Below are 19690 nucleotides of genomic sequence, written 5' to 3' on the forward strand. Positions count from 1 at the left end.
AGATTTAAGTTTATGTCTTGAGTTTAGGAGTGGCAGTTTGTAGTTCCTTGGAAAGGCACAGCACAGCACAGAAAGCCAAGGGCAGCAGCTGCAGCCTCTTTTTCCAAGGCCTTGGTGTTCCTGCTGAGCCTCCAATACATCCCTCCAAGGGACAGGGAAGGAAAATAAAAAATTAGGAAGTGTGTTAGCAAATGCTCCCATGCAAAAGTCTAAACTTTATTCACTTTTATTTATATATTTAACATTTCTAAAGTATTTACTTCTCGCTTTTGACAAAAATGAAAAATATAGGAGCACTTTACTCTCTTGCGGAGAGAAGGGTTATTTCTGTACACAGCTACGGAGAGACGGCTTCCTCCTTTACATACAAAGAAAAAATAATATTAATAAAAAAAGTGCTTCATCGATCCAAAAAAGCCTAAAGAGCTGCAAGCTTTTATTCACACTGTACATCCCAGCCCGGCCCCTCTTGGCACGTGCGCAGGCTCCGGCTGATCTGCACCCCCAAAGCCACACCTGGGGGTTGGGGTGTCCCCCACCCCGGCCCTGCCACCTGCCCCTGCCACCCTCGTCCTGCTCTGCACCAACAGCGATGCTGTGCCTCCCTTCCAGCCCCCACAGACCCTAAACCTGCCTGGGCTGGAGACTCCATCCTTCACTCCACTTGCAGTGTCTCTTTCTCTACACCTGTGCCAGGGAGATCCCAAGATGCTCCGTCCGTTCCCAGAGCCCGTTCCCACAAGGACGCAGCCTCCTCCTTCCTGGGCATTCACGGCAGTGCAGGGATCCTGGCAGGGTGGGAAGGGAACACTCCAACCACCTCAGTGTCTCCCCCAGGAGAGCTCTGAGCTCTGCCAGATGGTTTCTCCACGTGACCCTCCCTTTGGATGATGTGATTGTGACATTCCAGGGAAGGGAAATGCTCCTTTCCCAAGGTTTCTTGGATTTTGAGCTGTTGGATCTAGAACTCTCAAATACTCCAGCAGGATTCTTGGGAATACCATAGAGAATTTGGGATTGTGCCTAGGGAATGCACCGTGAGCAGGATCTACTCTTCCTCCTTGCTGGATTGCACTAAGCAGGATCTATGGGAAGGGAAAGGGATGAGCACCTACCAGTTGGTTACAAATGGATATTTGGGAGTTTCACCCTTCAGTGAGGTGAGTCTGATTGGGACAGAAGGAGGAAGGGGAATCCATAATGTATTTTGGATTGTTTTAAGCTCCTCAGGCAGCTTTTCCTATCGAGTTCACTGAACACAGCCTGGGAAAGGAGGAGCATCCCAGGAGGGTGCCCAGCACCAGCACAATCCTCACAGGCCGAGCCCCGGCCGCCTTCCGCCAGTTTGGATCGTCCAGTAAAGTGCGAGTGACCAGCCAGGACTGACCATGGCAATGCTCTGCTCCCAGAGGGACTCACACGGATGGGGCAGGGACAAGGCAGAGCTCTGCTCCTGTCCTGTTGGATTGAAGCAGGAATTGCATGGTCAGACGCCTGGCAAGGCCCGGTGTGACGCCTGGCTCGGCTCTCACCACAGCACGTGCATTCCTGAGCCAGCATTCCAGGTGTTCCTGCTGAGAGGGCTCAGACCTCACGGATTGTGTGTGCAGGTACAGAGCCTCCAGTGCAGGAACCTGACTGAGACCCCCTCGGGCAGCCACTGTGAGAACAGAGAGGGAAAAGGTCTCTGGGGAAGGAGATTCCCACCTCTTCTAGCAGCAACAGGTTCTCAAACAGCAGTTTTGGGTTTGGAATAACAGGAGTGATTGAAAGCACTGGAGGCTGCAGCTATTCAGGCTCTGCACTCCGGCCGGCCCGGCTCCCTCTGCTCCCTGCTCCCCAAAATCCTCGTTCTGCAGCAGTTCTGCAGTGGGACAGATAAATAGCCCTGGGATCCTGGCTCTCAGCAGCTCCCTCCCCACGTCCAGGACCCTCCCGCAAACAAACAGATATATTATTATATACACACACACGCACGCGCGGGGACACGGACACACAGACAGGACAGGCAGGAAAGGGGGAGGAGCTGGGCAAGGAGAATCCCACAGGATCCCATCCTCGACCTCTGCCCACGGCCCCAGCTCCAGCTCCAGCGCAGCCTCCCGGCCCCGGATCCGGCTCCGCGTGTCCTGGGCGGGGCTCGGCCCGGCTGCGCCCCCGCCGCTCCCAGGCCAGCAATTCAGTTGGACGTGGCAGTGATGGGCTTGTCCAGTTCGAGGTCCAGGCTGGAGCTGCCGGGGTGGAGGCTGCTGTAGCAGGATTTGCAGACTCTGCTGGGCTCGAAGAGCTGCTGGCTGGGAACCGGCACCTTCTGGTTACAGCAACTGGAGCAGAACACGTTGCCGCAATTCCTTGCATCAGGAACAGAGGAGAAATGGAAAAGAAAAGATCAGAAGGAGTTTGACAAAGTTACATGAGGTGTAAAATGAGACACTCCCAGTGCTGGGATGGGGGAGATACCTCCCCACAGGCCAGGGCATGGACAGGGACAGCTCCAACATCTGTGCTTCTCCCTCCTATGGATGGAGTAGAGGTCCAGGGAATGGGCACAGGAAGGAGCATGGAGCCAAAGCCAGTGTGGAATTGCAGCCTCTGTTCAGCACTGCCCTGAGCCAGGCTGGACAGGCTATGCCCTCTGTCACACAGAGAGCTCTCTGCCATTCACCATGGAATGGGTTGGGTGAGAAGGGACCTTAAAGCTCACCCAGTGCCATGGCAGGGACACCTTCCACTGTCCCAGGCTGCTCCGAGCCCCGTCCAGCCAGGCCTTGGACACTTCAGGCTGGATGTGCTGCAAAGGGGCTACAGCAGAATGGGGCACAGGGCTGAGGGGCTGAAGCAGAACCACCACAGGCCCTTCTGAGCCAGGCCAGGGGAATGTGGGGAGCACTGGGAATGGGGGGTCAGGCCCTGCTCACACAGCTGATCCAGCCCTGGCTCACTGGAGGGATGGGGCAGTGCTGGGAGCAGGCCGGACTCTGCTCAGAGCTGGAAAGGTTTAAACATGGAAATGTCAAAGCCCTTGGTCACTGCCATCCTCCCACTGCCCCCACAGCCACTCCAGAAGTGCCACACTCCTGCACGCAGGAAACTGAGGCAAGGAGGAACATGCAAAGCCCGGGCTGGGCAGGCAGGTGCTCCATGCACAGGTGGGCGCGCGCAGCATTCCTGGCACTGGCGGAGCCGCACCGGCACATACACCTCGTTACTGCTCAGTCATTAATTACCTTCTGCAAACCCCCCAAAACCTGGGAGCCCTGTGCGCCCTGACCTCCTCAATTCCTACATGGAGCTGGGAGCAGCACTCCAGGGACCTGGGGTTTGCCCTCTCCATTAACTCTCTGGCATCAGGATTTGGTACTGTTGCTGTTCTGCACTGGAGATTTGCTGCTGCCAAGAGGCTGCCAGGGAATTCCGCTGACACCTAGCAGCTTTGATTAATCCTTCCTTGCCAAGAAAGGAGATTTCCAGCTGCTGGTCACTGATGGGGAGAGAAACAGCAGAGAAATCCCATTTCCCACTTCAGTGGGCTCATTTCCTCAGTTCCACACAGCGCTCCGGGTCTCGGAGCTGGAACCCCAGCACGGGAAGGCTGACAGGGACCAACCTCTGCAGAGGTTCTGGAGAGTGGAGGGCCCTGCTGGAAACCCCTGCCAGAAGCACCTGCAGGAGTGGGAACAGCCCTGGGAGGTGCCACACAGCTCCCACAGCCCCATCTCCCTGCTCAGGGAATGATTATCCCAGAGTAGCTCACTGATGGATGAGGGGAAAACCAACCAGAGGGATTAGAACAAGGATCTCTTTGTTGGAGCTCACCATTCCTAACATATGCTGGGGTTTTTGTTGTTTTATCCTAGACAATGGTGCTCTGACACTGCTTTGGAAAGCTCTGGACAGCTCATCCTTCTATCCTGGTGGTCCCTGCTTTGCTTCAGAGATTAAAAAGAGACATTAAAAACAGGCTGGAAAAGGGATGCTGCTCAGTTGAGGAAGGGGGGCTGAAAGCCACACTCCCCACTCTTCTCCTCATCCCAAATCTCAGATATTCATAGGGTTTTGGTTATCCTGACCCTCCACCAGCTCTGTGGCACCTGTTCCAGTCATGGGATTTTCAGTCCTTCTAAAACAAGTGCCAGGTTTTTGCCAACATCCTGCACAGCAATACTGGAATTGTTTGGTAACACATGGCCCTCTCCCAAAAATATGGAGAAAAAGGGAAATGATAAAAAATAAATGCATGAAACTTGCAGGACAGTCTCCTGTCAGAGAGCAGTACACACATGGACTGACAGTGAGTGTTAGTCTGAGCCACATCCCAGTTAAGCTCCCAAAAGCCAAGTCCTAAAAGCCTTTCTGTGAGGAGAGAGGGCTGTTCACACAGATCCAACCCCAGCAGCTCGTGCTGGCCACCCCCAGCTTAGTTCTGGTGATTTCCAGGCAAGTGAGAAACAAAGAGGGAGAAGAGCTGAGTTAGTTGGGAGAAGTCACCCAGGAAAGGCTGACAGACAACAGACAGAGGCTGCTGGAAATGCTCACCAGAGCTGATCAACTCGGTCAGTGTCCCTGCAGGGAGGAGAGAGAGCTCAGGGCTACATTGGCAACCAAGGAAGCTGGAAGGTTTTCCTCTGCTCAAGGCCTTACACTGTGGGGTTCAACTCATTTCCACTCCCAGGGAGGGGTGTGAATGTTTACTACAGAGATACTCGTGGTGTTGGTCTCACCAACAGCTGGGTCACTGCACATGTGGAGGCTGAAGGAGCAAAGAACCCACAGGGAGATTTGAGCCAGACCTGAAACCCTGAGTCCATTTTGACCTGTGTGTATCCAGGCTCTGGGAGTTGTCCCAAGCTCAGGTTTAGGGAACTGAGCCCTGGGGTACAAATTTGCACAAACATAGTGGGCATGGTAAAAAAAAAATAAATTCAGATTCTTCTTCTTCCCTGGGTTTGGTTAACTTTATAAGACTAAGTGGAGCAAAAGATAAACCAGACACAAACTCAAAACTATGTTCATAACTCTTTGCAACTTCAAAAAGCAGGAGAGCTTCGAAATGTGGTAACTGAGATTTATTTAAATGATGGTTCCTGTAATAGTTTTTGCATGTGCAGAAACCAGGAATAGGAATTTATTTGAAACAGAACTGGAAACTGGAGATTCTCTGGCTTTAACTCCAGCATTTTGAGCCATGTGGTCTCTGCCTCTGGCTCCTCATCAAGCCCCTGCTGCTGCCTGAGATGCTGCAGCCTCTGTGGCAACAGGTCTAGCAAAGAATAATCCAGAAAACCTTGACCTCACTCAGGTGTTCCATTCAGATTCTGTAGGAGCAAGTTAATAAAAGGGGAGAAAGGTTAGAGAAGGAAAGGAGCAGGTTTCCAACCAGCAATGGGAAGAAGATGCTATTCCTGTATTTCATGTAACTCATATATGACTTTCTGAAGACTAAGAGGACAAAGCTCTATTTTGCATAAATTTAAACTGCCTGCAAATCCAGTCTGAGGAAAGAAAGGTGGGATCTCTTTTGGCTGGAGTGGAGCAGACACCAAACATGGCTTTTAAACATCTCCCTGCACGGGCTGAGCTGAGCACCAGGAGCTGCCCTGTTCCCTCAGCACCCCTGGCAGGGCTGTGCCCGTGCTGGTGCCAGGGGCAGGGCAGTCCCAGTCCCAGTCCCAGTCCCAGTCCCAGTCCCAGTCCCAGTCCCCCCCAGTCACCTGCAGTGGTGTTTCCGACTGGCGAGCCAGAAGGCGCTGTCGCAGCCGTAGCAGTGCGCGGCCAGGTGGTCCGGGAGCCACCGCGTCACCTGTGGGGACAGCCAGTGACATCAGGGGCAGGGCAGTGACAGCACTCCTGAGCTGAGCCCCTCCCCAGTCCCAGAGCTTGTGCAGCAGAGGGCTCATAGGCACAGGTACTGGTATGTCAGCTGTGAGACCAGCGGAACGCAAGGAAAAGAGTTCCCAAGAAGTGGCACACGACCAAAGGCCAGAGGATAATTTGAATTAGGATTATCCCAGAGTGAGCAATTTACAGGGATTTAGTCTGTACCTCTGTATCCTGTTTATCCACCTGCTCCCAGCTGGCTTCAGAGAAAATCTCTGTGCTGCAGCGAGACAAGCAGTTCTGATCCAGATTGCTTTCCGAGTCGGGAATAGACGTCTGTTGGCAAACAAACACAGCTGAACGGAGCCCCCCAGATCCCTGTTCACACAAATAACACCAGAAACCCCAACAGGGCAGGCCTGGACCCTCTGCTGATGGGATGATGTGAGGCAGAGTGGATTTAGGATCCAGTTTCTGCTGCAGAGTTCTGGGAAGGCTTTGGGTAATTAACCAAAACCTGCTCCCTGTGGCTCCAATTCCAGGGTCCTGATTCCTTTCCAAGGGTGTTTCACTTTCAAAACTATAATTAGTAATACAGATATCCTTTTGCTGGCAAAGCTTCTGGAAAATACAAGCCAAATTGCATATGGGAAACTCAGAATTTGAGCCATGTATATTCTATGTATATGTTCTGGGAATAATGCTTCCTTAATACAGTCTATCCAGGTAGAGGTGGATTTAAACTCAATTAAAACTCAGCCAGCCCTTAAAATATATCAAAATAGCAAGAAACCTTGAGTTAATAGATCTTGATGCCTGAGGAATGGGCAATCCTGGAGTTCCAGAGGAAAACCTGTAACTCCCAAGCTGAGGCACAAAGAGAAGGTAGAGATCAGGTCCTTAAGAATGGGAAATTTTCTGGAGGCACTGCCAGCCCTACACTGCAGCTTCTGAAGGCCCTTAAAAAATGGGAGCAGAGTCCATTAAGGCAAAGCACCCAATTTCTCAAAGGAATTCAAGCTTTTAGCAGTGACACTGAGCCCAATGAGCACCTTGTGCTGCATCTCCAATGGGAAGAGCCAAAAAGGCTCCAAGGATTTTTCACAACAAACGTACCTGGGACTATCCAGCACCTCTGCCACTTCTAAACAGTGAATTCAACAAACAGAAGCTGGGAACTTCTTACAAATATTTTTTTTCAATTTTGCAGGCATATAAACCATGTAGGAAAAGGAAACTTCTGATGGGTGTTGCGACAGCCTCAGGAATTACAGGCAAGTGCTCAAAACCACAGGAAAGCACAATTCTCTACAGAAGTCTCTACTTTTATAAATTTAAACATTTCAAAATAAAAGTGCAAATGGTTTAAAAGCTCCCTTAAAATCCTTAATTGAGAGAAAAACCCTTCTTGAAATACAGCTGTCACAAAAGCTCAGGTAATTTATTCCAGTTAATTTAGAATTCTAGAAATTAATTCCAGTCATTGAGCCTGGGGCACCTGAAAGGGATGGTGTGACCCTGATGGGTTTGAGCTCACAGAGCTTGCCAGTGCAGCTGGGATCTGCAGAGAACCAAGGGATCATCCTATGCTCCTGTGCCAAAACCAGCACAGGAAAATAACTCTGCCCTACGTGAAGACAGCGGTAAACCAGGGGTTTGTTTGGTTTTATTGAGGTTTGGTAAACCAAGGGTTTGGTTGGTTTTAGTGAGGTTTGGTAAACCAAGGGTTTGGTTGGTTTTACCGAGGCCAGGGAAGGTGTTTAGGTATGGCCAGGGGTGTGTGAGCTGCTGTGCAACACCCATCTGGAAATAAACCTTTCTGCTCAATTTGAACTCTGGTGACAGTATCAGTCACAGGCATCTGCCACTATCAGGTACTTGGGCAGTGTGTGCCCTCCTCAGGATGACCTGGAGAGGTCGGTCAGAGCCCAAAGTCAGGCCCTGAGCTGTGAGCCAGGAGCTGAGGGCTGGGTGAGCTCAGCCCAGCGGCGCTCACTCACCACTTCGTCGCCGTAGTCGCCGTTGAGCCGCAGGGAGCTGTTGAGGAGCTGGCTCTCCAGGCGGCTCTTCAGCTCCTGCACCTGCTTCTTGAGGGTCTCCACCTCCTGCTGATGGCCCGTCTCGATCTGGCGCAGGCGCTGCTGGATGACGTCGCTGTACACGGGCATGCCGTCATCGTCCAGGTGGCTGCGGGCCGGCTGGTCCGGGCTGCTGGCCGGCTGCTTCCCCAGCTGGCTGAACATCCATTTGTGGTGCAAGTTCCTCAGGTGGAGCTGGGCAGAGCTGCAGCTGGCCGTGGACACCTGCCGGCTCAGCGAGGCCTTGATGCGCCCGTCCTCGCCGTTGACGCAGTGTCCGTTGGTGGCGGGGAATTTCGGGGCCGCGAATCCCGCCGGTTTCTCCACCAGTTTGTTCTCCAGCTCCAGCTCCCCATTATACACCAGCTCGTCTTTGCGGTCTGCTAGAGGCAAGGCACAAGGGGAAGGCATCGGGAGGTGTGTGGTGCTGCTACCAGCAGTCCTATGCACTCTTGATCCCAGTTTTTGGAGCTCTATCATGCACTCCCCCTCCGGCCTGCTGTGCAGAGTTCGGGACAGCTCGTCAGCGCTGTTGTCGAAGGGGTGACGTCGGTGGCACGGGGCCCTGGCCGTGAGCTCGGGCTTTGCTTCGGGCTCTGTTAAGGTTTCTGTGGAGCTTTCGATGTTGGATGTCCTTTCCTCCAGCAGGGCTGTCAGAGGGAAGGCAAGGCTGGCCTGGGCTGTGCTGCACGGGCTCTCTGCTTCTCCATCACCTTTCCCAAGACCTTCCTCCTCCATGTTGTTTGGAGCATCTCTGTTTCCAGAGCCCTCAGAAGGAGCAGCCTGCAGTCCTCTCCCCTGAGATGCCTTCTGGAGAGCGCAGCTGGGGTCGCTGTGCTCGTCCTGCTGTCCTTTGAGTTCTGCAGCACCATGTGAGGCTGGGTGTGGGTTGGCTGTGGGATTGTTCGTTACGGTACCTGTATCCACCTCGGCCTTTTCCCCACACAGATTGTCAGCTCTCTTCTCCTTATCCAGGCCAACCTCATCCCCTTTCCCTGCTGCCTCCAGGCCACCCCTCAAGTGCTCCTCCAGCCCAACATCATCTTTAGTGGCCTCCTGCAGAATGTTCTCCATCTGTCCCTCTGCCACCCCGGCTGCCACAGAGAGCTCTGCCCCCACGGGGGCCCTGCCCTGCCTGCCCAGCCCGTCCCCCTCGAAGGGGTCGTCCCCAGGGGGGCCCAGGCTGCTGAGCTCCAGGGAGCGCCGGTGCTCCTGCCACTTCTCGTTGAGGCTGGGGTCGCTGCTCCGGCGGTTGGTTGTAGGCACGCTGCTGTCACAGGCTGTCGTCAGATTGTCAAAGGATCTTGTCTTTGGTAGCCTGCAAAGGGACAAACAATCCCACCCCCAAGTCAGAGGATGTTTTTGTAACATTGAGCTGCTGTGATTAAAAACCAGCCCCCCAGGTAGGACAGTAACAATCTGCCAGCTAATGGACTTGTGGGAAATATCATCCAGGAGCACATTCCGACCATCTGTAGTGCAGAGCTGCTTCAGTACTTTGTTTGCCACGAGGAAAATATGTTAAACCAGACTTCAAACATTCCCAGATTAATCCCTCTACCAGCAAGCCCCAAAGCTTACAGCCTGGTCACACCTCCTAATTAACATGTGCTCAGAGTCACTACAACAAGCAAAGAAATGGTTATGCAACACTGAAAAAGAACTCAAATTCAAGATAACCAGTGAAAGCTTATATCCACAAGGATAGAAGGAATTCTCTGTGGCTATGTGACACCCAGAGTTGAACTCTATTTGCCCAGCTTCTCTCTGCCACGCTGTCAGCCCTGCAATGTGACAGCTCCCAAACCCACCCCACAGACAGGCTCTGCTTGGCCAGCTCAGTCCCACAGTTCCACCAATACACCCAGCAGAAATCCTGCCCTCCCACCCAAACACTGTCCTTCCATATCCCCAATATTCTCTGTTGATCTTACTTTACAGGATGGGATTTCTGGGCTCTAGGCTCACCTGCCCAGAGGCTGCTCTTCGGGGCTAGAGCCTGGCACAGGGTAGGGGGCACAGGTGTCGTCGGCGGGCGTGGAGGGCGAGGAGCAGGGCAGGTAAACGGCGCTCCAGAGCATCAAGTTCCGCACATGGCACACGGGATACAGCACCTGCCAGGGGGCACGGGGGAAGGGTCAGCTGCTGCCTCCCAGCAGGAGAAATTCAGCTCTGAGGGGGGCAGTTCACTGGGGTTCCCAGCCCCATCCAACCCAACCATGGACACCTTTTCATCAGCCACACTTGGGGCTTGAGGCTAGAATGACTTTTTCTGTCAGAGGCAGAAAAATGCCAGCCTTCAGCTCCTGAATGAACTCCTGCAATGAGCTCTCTGTGAACCTACACCTTCACAACTCATGGAATCCAGTGGCTCAATGTGAGTGCTGATGTTCCCTTGTGTGTTGTGTTGCACTGTGCCAGAGGGAGCTGAACTCACTCCATGGACCCCAATGCACCACAGCCCAGCCTGGCTCCAGAGGAGGCACTCATGGGCACATATTCAGAACACGCAGAAGTTCTTAGAAGAGGCAGCTTGCTCTTAAAAGCGATTCCTTGATTGTGGAATATGCTTTCTGCTTCACTTTAAAAACATCTTTCTGCTTCACTTTAAAAACACTTTCAGTTTAAAAACAATTTTAGCAATTCCACTCTTTTCCAAGCAACTTTCCCATGGAAAAGCAGGCAATGGCAGAGGAACAGCTGGCTCCACCAGAGAGGCACTGCCCAGGCTCCCCAGGGAATGGGCACAGCCCCAAGGCTGCCAGAACTCCAGGAGCATTTGTCAATGCTCTCAGGGGTTGGATTGTATGATCCTGGTGGGTCCCTTCCTAAATGAGGATATTCTGTGATTCTCTGAACACTCTGCTTCCCTGGCACTGAGCAGGGGTGGCTGCTGCTCCTAAATAACTCTGGCTCTGCAAGAGATGCAGTTGCACCACAGGCAACTTTTACAGCCTGAAGCAAAACCACAAGAAAATGAACCCAAACCAGGAAATTACCCAAACTCCCACGTGCAGAAGGAGTGTCCTTGTGAGTATTTCCTGAGAACAGGGGCCAAGTGGGATAGAGCACAGAAGGGCAGCCCAAGGACAGACCTGTCCACACAGTCACTGTGAGAGCCCTCTCTATGCTCCTCCTGGCATTTCCATGGAAATCTAGAAGCATCCACAGCTTTAAGATCCCCCCAGGCTATGTCTGCTCTTCCTCACAAACTCTCCCCAGGGGTGTCAGGTGGGAAGGCTCCAGGGGCTCACTGCAGTGACAGCCCAGAGCCAGGGCGCCCTCAGCCAAGGAGGGCTCAGGGGAGCAGAAAACTCATCTCTTTACAACCACTGTACTCCTCCCTGCTTAGTCAGGGTTGAGTTTTACTCTAAGAAACAACTGAAAGCCACATCCGTCATACACAAAGCCACTGCACAGTCCTTGCAGTTCAGTTTATGACATCTGATACTCTGAGAAATAAAAAGGGTTTAAATATTTATGCAAGTCCTTGCAGTCCTAACCATGATGTCATTTGGTGTTTGCTCTCTTGCCCATGCTCTGCACCCCTGAATCCCTCACTTGACCTTGTAACAAACACACAACTGAGCCCCTTCCCAGAACCTTTAGTGAGCTCCTACATGGAGGAGCCAAACTGAAAACCTGAAGGGATCAAGAGAAACAAAGATACACAAAATAATCTGAGCCACTTTTTCTGTTCAGATTTAAAATGAATTTAGACACAGCATCTAGGTTTGCAGGCAATTTTGTGTCACTGCTCTGACACAGCTCAGTTCTCCAGAGAGGTCTATTTATCAAACCCTGAAATGTTTTCCATTACAAACAATAAAACATTTAGTCACAGAAAGCACCTTTCCAGCACAGAGAAATTTCTGAGGTGGCATTTGACATTCCCCAAATATCACCAAAATTAACCCAAGACTTCAAACATCAGCCTGAGCTGGGTGTTCCAAGGTGAATGTCAGAGGGAGCTGAGCTGGTCTGGAATCACCTCTCTGTCCATGGTGACAGCTCAGAGAACCACACAAGGGTTTGGGCTGGAAGGGACCTTAAAGCCCACCCAGTGCCAGCCCTGCCATGGGCAGGGACACCTGCCACTACCCTGGGTTGCTCCCAGCCCCATCCAACCCAGCCATGGACACCTCCAGGGACGGGGCAGCCACCACCTCAGCGGTGCTGGAACCCCAGGGCACCAGGTCCCACTGCTGGGCTGTTTCTCATCCCCCCACTTGCAGGACGCTGTTTGGGGCAGCTCTCCCCCAGGAGGGGATTGGGTACATACAGATTCCGACTGGGAGGAGTAGAGCAGGTTTTTGAAGGCTTTGTTTGCTGCCCGCAGCAAAGACCAGACGGAGCAGGTCCGTTCCTGAGTGTGTTTCTCTCCTCTCTCTTTTGCATTGTTGCACAGGAATGTTCCAAAGAGGCAGGAGTAGGTGTGCTGCACCAACTTCACCTGCACAGAGCCACACACACACACGGGGTCAGCTGGACAAGGGCTCAGCCTCAGCTCCCTTCCCTCCCCTCCCCGGAGCAAACCCCGCCCCAGGGCCGCCACAGCAACCCCGGCATTTCTCACATACTTCCCTACAAACCAATTGCACAGGAATGCAACGGGAGAGGAATCTTAAAATCAGAACTGAACAAATTCAGGAAAAAACATAACACAGAAAGACAAAATATTTGTTCCTAATCAAGTCATGTTGATACAAACTCACTGCCCTGCAGGCCAGGCAAAGCAGAATCATGATTCCTCTGCTACAAAACATTCCTGCAGCACAGAAATGCTGATCATTTATCACTCCATGCTGGGCCCAGCCTAACAAATGCCAGCTTAACTTCAGGCATATCAATGACTTCCTTGGGACTATTCAGATGTTTAAATGAAGACAAGTGGTTCAATATTGTAATAAATTAGGGGTTCACTCTACAAAGGCCAGCAGACCATGGGTATGTTCTCTCTCAGCCCGTGGAGATTAGCAGTGTGCTGTGAAGCCAGTTACTACCTGTTGTATCTCATTTCACAACTGAGCTACTCCAGGACTGTACACGGGCTCAGTTACATGGCTGAGCTGGCAAGTGGTAATTCCAGTCAGCCACAATCACAGGAATGTGCCTTAAATCTCTTAGTGGATCAGACACTTCATAAAAACTTCTACTCTTCAGATTACTGGTCCTGCAGTCCATGACTGTCACTTCCCCAGAGATCTGAGAAGTGACTGGGACCATCCTGGCTGAATTCCTAATAGGAATGCTGTCTGCTTCCAAAGAAGGTAAGCACAGCTCCTATATCCTACACATTTTCAGTGAAGAAACTGAAAAAAATGAACGGAGCAGGTTGTTTTTAGAGGAGGAGTATTCAAGTCAAAACAAGATCCAAGCAGGGGGGAGTTTGCATTGGAAGTAAGAAGGTTTTTTTCAGGCCGTGTGGATGTTCTCTCTTAGGTGAGACTATTCAATTAATATAATTTATTTCTTTAAAGTCTAAAAGAAGTCCTTGAGGATCTTGCTTTTGAGAGTGAACAGACCCAGTGGGTTACACAAGTGCGTTTGTCCCTTCTATCTGGGCAGCTTTCCTGCTCCCTTTATCACATGAGAGCATATATATAACATATTCATATATAGAATATATTCATATGTATATAAAATAATGGAATTGTTTGGGTGGGAAGGGGCCTTAAAGTCCATCCAGTTCCACCCCCTGCCATGGGCAGGGTCACCTTCCACTATCCCAAGTTGTTTCAACTCCTGTTCAACCTGGCCTTGGACACAAAACATCACAAAAAGGTGGGAAAATCTGCCCCCAGGCTCTCCAGCTGTGCTCAGCAGCAGTGTATCACCCAGCAGGCTCCCAACTCACAAGGAATGCTTCGTTAAACTCGAAGGAGCAGGGGAACTGCCTCTGGAGCTGATGGACACAGTCCAGCCACTGCAGAAACACCGGGCAGCGCTCGTTGAGGTCGTCCGAATTCTCCCCGTGGCCGCAGCGATCTGCAAACTTGTGGCCAAAATCCAACCACTCAGTCTCCACCAGCACCTGGAAACCCTGCAGGGAGGAGAGGAGAGATGAAGGATTCCTATTTTTCTTTGGTTCAGTTTTCTGAGATGGTCTGAGACTTGTGGGAATTGCTGTGTCCTCTCTCCTATTTCCCCTCAGCACTGGGCTCATTACTTCTCTTTACTGCTTTCCCTAATGCCTCTGTGCTCTGAAATGGAATTAGGACAGATAAGGATTCCCAAACTACATGAACAGGAAAGGGAATAAGGCAGGTTAAGCCCTCAGTGACTGGCAGGGACGATCCTGATATGAGCCCTATCTCATCCAGGCAGTGAAAAGTAGGAACTTCATGTTGCCAAAGCTTCTGGATCATGGTATCCAGTATTTGGACAAGTTATATAAAAACTTTTCTTGAAAATGATGGTCAGATCCACTTGTCAGGAAAGAAAACCATCCATCCACAACAGGACATCCAAGCTCAGGGGGAGCAGGTGCTTGTCTGTGTGTACAGCAGTCACAAGGTTGATTAAAGGTTCACTTGAGTGATTTTTCATGAAAAGGGCAAAGAACATTCCCAAGCAGTGCCTGGGCGAGCAGCTGAATGTCACACCTTGTCTCACAGGACCTGAAATCCATCACAGGGCAGGCAGGTTTTGGTTCTTAGTGGAAAGAAAAATTGTAGAGAATGTTTATGGAGTCGAAGGCTGTGATTAGAGCCAAAATAATGGCTGTGATTAGAGCCAAAATAATGGCTGGCAGCTGAAAAGCTTTAAATCTGACAGCACTGAAAACTCATTCTACTCAATGTTTCTAATCCTGGTACAGACAGTTACAGTTTATGGTTTGCTCTGGGTGACAGAGAAGGCTCAGTGTGCACAGCACAACTCTGCTCCCCAAGCAGCAAGGACAGCACCCTTTGGAGGACCAGGAGCAGATCCTGTGCCCAGACCAGGGCAGCACGTTTTGCCTGATGGATGCCAGCTTCTAGAATCCATGTGGAAAAGGATCCAGGAAGTTTTCACACTTCCATCCAAAAGGCAGCTCCAGCTCCTGGTCCAAGTGTGTGTGAGGCTGTAAGCAGCAGCTCCCAGCAGTGTTCAGACACAGAGTTCTGTTCTGGACAACAAAGGCATCTTGCCTGTGGGCTGGCAGATGGAAGCCAGCCAGCACACGACCCACAGTGCTGGAAAGTGATAGAACAGGGGAAAAGCAGGAGAAATATAACTGACAGAGGGGAATGGAAATGCAAAACTGGAAAACCATGCAGCTGGGAAATGCAGCAAAGAGAAAGGCTCTCTATCAGTGCTTGGCTGAGAACCTGCAGGGGTGCAGCAGAAGCTGCAATTGCAGCACTTTGTACTCCATATTCCTAACCTAAATATGGGGAAGCACAGACCATGACTGTGCAGTTACAGCAGAGGGAATATGAGCTACTCCTGAGTAACACAGGCACCTACACCTGGGAGTAACTGCAGACTACAGGTGACAAACTCCTGCCAGCTTCAATGCCTTTGCCAGGGGAGAAACCTGCAGTAAGTCACAGCCAGACTCCCTGCAGAGACCCTGCTTTACCCACCTCTGTGGTCCTGTAGTAGGGGTCCAGCAGGAGCTTGGCCAGGGCCACGATCTGGGGCGTGCGGTCCCAGCCGTCGGAGCAGTGAACCAGCACGGGCCGCTGGTCGCGGTCCACGGCGTGCACCACGAGCAGCGCGGACTTCAGGAGCACTGACAGGTGCTGCAGCCACTTGGTGCTCTCCAGAGCTGACAGCCAACTAGAGGGAAAGCAGGCAAGACAGTTTTTGCTCTTTTAAAATGCTTTCAGGTTTGGATGTCTGAGTTTATCACGGCAAAGCTGCTGTTTTAATAAGCTGTGAGTGTCAGTCTGTAGCATTTTTCACTTGTGTCTTGTTAACGCTTTCCCAGAGGTGGAAGCAGCAAAGCCACCAAGCCAACCCAAGGAACTGCCAGAATCTGGGATGAGCTGAAGGTTTGCATCCACTTTGAGACCATGGAAGGGTTTAGCAGCAAATTCCAAACAGGGGAGTGGGAGGGGAAACAGGACTGGGGTAACTACAGTGAGGACCCCCATGGCAGGATAGTTACCCCACAGCACTGGAAGGTTATGAAATATTCTCCTGAAATAACATTATAAATGAGTGAAGTATATGGAACACCACCACAGTTTTCCAGATGTGAGCCAACAGTGAGGATTAATAAAAAGCTGGGAATAGCAGATCAGCCTAAGTGTGAGTGCTCAGAAGTCCACCAGAAGAAACAGCACTCTGGTATCAATATTCAAAGCTCCACTCTCATTTCAGAACTAATTTGCTATGTTCACTTCAATCAGAATAAACCAATGACTTCCATGAAAATGGAAAAACACAGCTTAGCGCTATTACCAAGGGAAAATCCACTGAATTTCAATTAAAAAATCATCAGCAGAAGAATGTGGCTGCAGAAACATGGAACCAAGGGCCCAAACCCCCAAACTTCCACTTACTTTCCTGGATCTGGCATTTGTGTGCAGAGCAGACGCAGCGACTGGAAGCTCTTGCGGATGGAGTGGATGTTTGCCATCCCCATGAAAACCACTTCACAGTTGGGGTAATATTCTGCAGGTAGAGGGCAAGACAGAGGGAAGAAAATAACAACCACCTTTCTAAAAGAGGATTTTTTTCATGAAAACAAACCCCTGTTGCTGTGGACAGATGAAATAATCTGTTTACAAAGATTCTGTAAGTCCTTGGAGCTCGCTGGGTATTCCAGACATGACAGCCCAGCAAAATAGGAAGCATTTAGCAAAGTCCTGCTGTATTTATTTCAAATGTTTCATTTCAGGTTACAAAAAGCAGAGTGCAAACCTCTGGGAATTCCTGCGCTCCAGGTTCCAGAATGTTTGTAAAAAGACTGAGAAACATCAAAAGATATGAAACATAAATAATATTTAATTGGTAATTTATGGATTTAAGTTAGATTTCAGATTCTTGTTCCTAAGCACTCAAAAAGGCTGAAAGGTTTCTTCATCCACTGCTTTCTTCTGAGGGGAATTGTATGAGGAAGCATCACACATGTGAAAAATATCAGGAGCTCAGGGAAACAAAATACATGGAATTACTTTGGATGTGCTCAAGCAACACTGGAGGCCTGAACAGACAGGGCCAGTGCTCAGGGGGCATCTAAAGAGAGCCAGAAAATACCAGTTCATAGTTTTCCCAAGATTTAGTCTTCCCTCTGCTGTGATGCTTCAGTCTGCACAAGAATGATCACACAGTAACTAAAATGACCATTTCTACAGGAGAAAAATAATCAGGATTCAGGATCTGGGATACTGAGAGCTTGCACAAGAAAATTCAGGAGTCTGTGATGTTTTGTATCATTTGATTTCCCAACTCTTTATCAGCCCAACAAATGCTGGGCCAAACACAATGAGGGACTGCAACTCCAGGAGCAGCCTCAGACAACTTCAGTTTTTTTGTATTTTTACTCAATTATATCTAAAGTACAGCACAGAAGAGCTATTTTTATACAGAGAATGAAGCAGACCTGGCAATACCCGCAGAAAAGTTAGCAGCAAAAAGCAAAACAGGTTTTACTGAAGGTGACAAGCTGTTTGAAAACCTTCTCTACAAAATTAAAAAGCCAATATACAGGAAGAAAATCAAACTTCCTGTATACTGTGCTTTTCTGTTTTGAAATTTTACTCTTTGATGAAGAATTATTTACTGGTTTTGAGGTGTTAAATGGACACCTATAATTTTTTTTTAAACTGGTGGCTATGAATCAAAATGCAGCTATTGCAGCAAAGACCAAAATAAAAGGTCAAATGAGCTTTCGTTATCTTATCTCCAGTTTTTCTGTCTGGGATTTTTTTCCAGCCTCTCCACCCATGGAATTTTAACAGGCTGCATTAATACCCAACAGTGACCATAAATAACACCTTGTTTATAAAACCACCAGTTCACAAGTGCCAAAGAACACAGAATGTGATGTTGCAACTGTATTACACATGCAAGGTGAGGCAGGATTGCAGTTGCTATGATACAAATACTGAAAAATGCTTCAGCTTTAGGGGAATTGCTGAGAAGTTGTATTTTGCACAGCCATTCTAGAATATTCTTCTCCTCTGCAGCCAGTGGGTTTTACATGCTCAGGGGTTATAGACATGAGCACACTGGACACCTTTGTCTCTCTCTAGTTGATACATCTGACTCAGCAAGGGAAAGCTCTTCAGCAGATTCCACAGGGTTCAGCATTCACTGAGCACTGCTGCCAGCTGGGTTAATGGCCTGAGAACAGACTAATTAACAGCTCAACCTGCCCTCTGAAGGGCTGCCTGGGGGCTGCCATGATCCAGAACCTTCAGACAGATGAGCAGTGTACAGACAGTGCTGAAGGGTGTCAGGATAATCACACTGGAGCAAATCCCTTTGATTGTCTGGAAAGCTGAGGAGGAATGCTGCTCACCTGGGCACTCACAGCCACCCTGGCTCACCTGGGCACTCACAGCCACCCCTTGGCTCAACTGGGCACTCACAGCCACCCTCCTTGGCTCACCTGGGCACTCACAGCCACCCTGGCTCACGTGGGCACTCACAGCCCCTCTCCTTGGCTCACGTGGGCACTCACAGCCACCCCTTGGCTCAACTGGGCACTCACAGCCCCTCTCCTTGGCTCACCTGGGCACTCACATCCCCCCTCCTTGGCTCACCTGGGCACTCACAGCCACCCTGGCTCACCTGGGCACTCACAGCCACCCTGGCTCACCTGGGCACTCACAGCCACCCCCTGGCTCACCTGGGCACTCACACACCCCCTGGCTCACCTGGGCACTCACAGCCTCCCCCCTTGGCTCTGTTGGCCACGGCTGCTGCGTAAGATCGCGCGTCCAGGATCAAAAGCTTCTGAGGCTGGATTGCCAAACTCTCTGCTCCTGAGGCATTGGAGATGGAGGAGTCTGGGGGGGAGGAAACAGGTGATGAGCTCAGAGGATCCTTCTGACATTGGTTACAGCACTATTCCCTCACCCCCACAATGCACAGGCACTGCACAATGGGGACTGAATACAGCAGATTCCCTCTGTTACAGCACCAGAGATTAAACTTTTACACAAAACTCTGCCCTCGACAGAAAGCAACAGTAGCAGCCTTACCAAATTCCACATCAGAGAGGTCCCCTCCGTTGGGCAGATCTCTGGAACAATTCCCATTCATTAACTTGTTACTGTTGGACCTGGAGTCTGAGGCACAGGCTTTGGCCACGGACTGCACCAGGTGCTCATCGTCGGCGTTCCTCCAGCCCCACCAGCTCACCTCGGGCTGCCCGCAGCGGGAGATCACTGCCCCATTGCTCTGGTGCCTGCAAACACAGCCAAGAGTCAACATGAAGGGCACAGAGGGCACAGAAGGTTCAGTGGAGTGCTGCAGTAGCTTCATTCCCAGCAGGGACCATCATTCAGCAGTTGTCCCCAACCTGGGATTCAGCTTCTCTGCAGAATGATGGCTGTGACCACAGTCACAGAAGGTGGAAGTCAAAGCAAGGTCAGGAAGAGAAAATAGAGCATCCTCTTGCTCAGTATTTTGGCCTGTTGGCCAGTGAAAGCTGGGGAGTCTTGTGGAACAGCAATTGAGACATGAGAGAGGAATTCAGCATGGATGGGGGATAACTGAGAACACCCTAACTTGGACATGGCTCTCATCTCCTGGGAGATGACATTAAAAAAAATTTTTTTTGTTTCACATATCAGAAGAGTTAGTAGTTATTTCCTTAAATCTGACCTGGCTTCTTGTACTATGCAAAAAGA

The 19690-nt window shown here is 50.5% G+C and overlaps 1 protein-coding gene across 4 annotated transcripts in view; it reads right to left on the reverse strand.

The window, feature by feature from the left end:
- Positions 1 to 195: 195 nt before the first annotated feature.
- Positions 196 to 19690, reverse strand: part of MTMR3 (myotubularin related protein 3) — a 75535-nt gene continuing 56040 nt past the window's right edge. For 2 of the 4 annotated variants that reach the window (XM_058816446.1, XM_058816447.1), the window contains 12 exons: positions 19040 to 19245; positions 18713 to 18844; positions 16391 to 16502; positions 15467 to 15662; positions 13753 to 13938; positions 12178 to 12348; positions 9864 to 10009; positions 7818 to 9213; positions 6043 to 6153; positions 5712 to 5800; positions 4537 to 4563; positions 196 to 2351 (listed from right to left, as the gene is read on the reverse strand). In XM_058816446.1, the coding sequence (XP_058672429.1) occupies positions 2180 to 2351; positions 4537 to 4563; positions 5712 to 5800; positions 6043 to 6153; positions 7818 to 9213; positions 9864 to 10009; positions 12178 to 12348; positions 13753 to 13938; positions 15467 to 15662; positions 16391 to 16502; positions 18713 to 18844; positions 19040 to 19245 (2944 nt within the window). In that variant the 3' untranslated portion in view covers positions 196 to 2179. The remainder of the gene's footprint in view (positions 2352 to 4536; positions 4564 to 5711; positions 5801 to 6042; positions 6154 to 7817; positions 9214 to 9863; positions 10010 to 12177; positions 12349 to 13752; positions 13939 to 15466; positions 15663 to 16390; positions 16503 to 18712; positions 18845 to 19039; positions 19246 to 19690) is intronic. The other 2 variants (XM_058816448.1, XM_058816449.1) reach the window with 2 other exon arrangements.

Source organism: Ammospiza caudacuta, chromosome 18 (assembly GCF_027887145.1).
Source record: "Ammospiza caudacuta isolate bAmmCau1 chromosome 18, bAmmCau1.pri, whole genome shotgun sequence".
NCBI classification, from domain to species: domain Eukaryota; kingdom Metazoa; phylum Chordata; class Aves; order Passeriformes; family Passerellidae; genus Ammospiza; species Ammospiza caudacuta.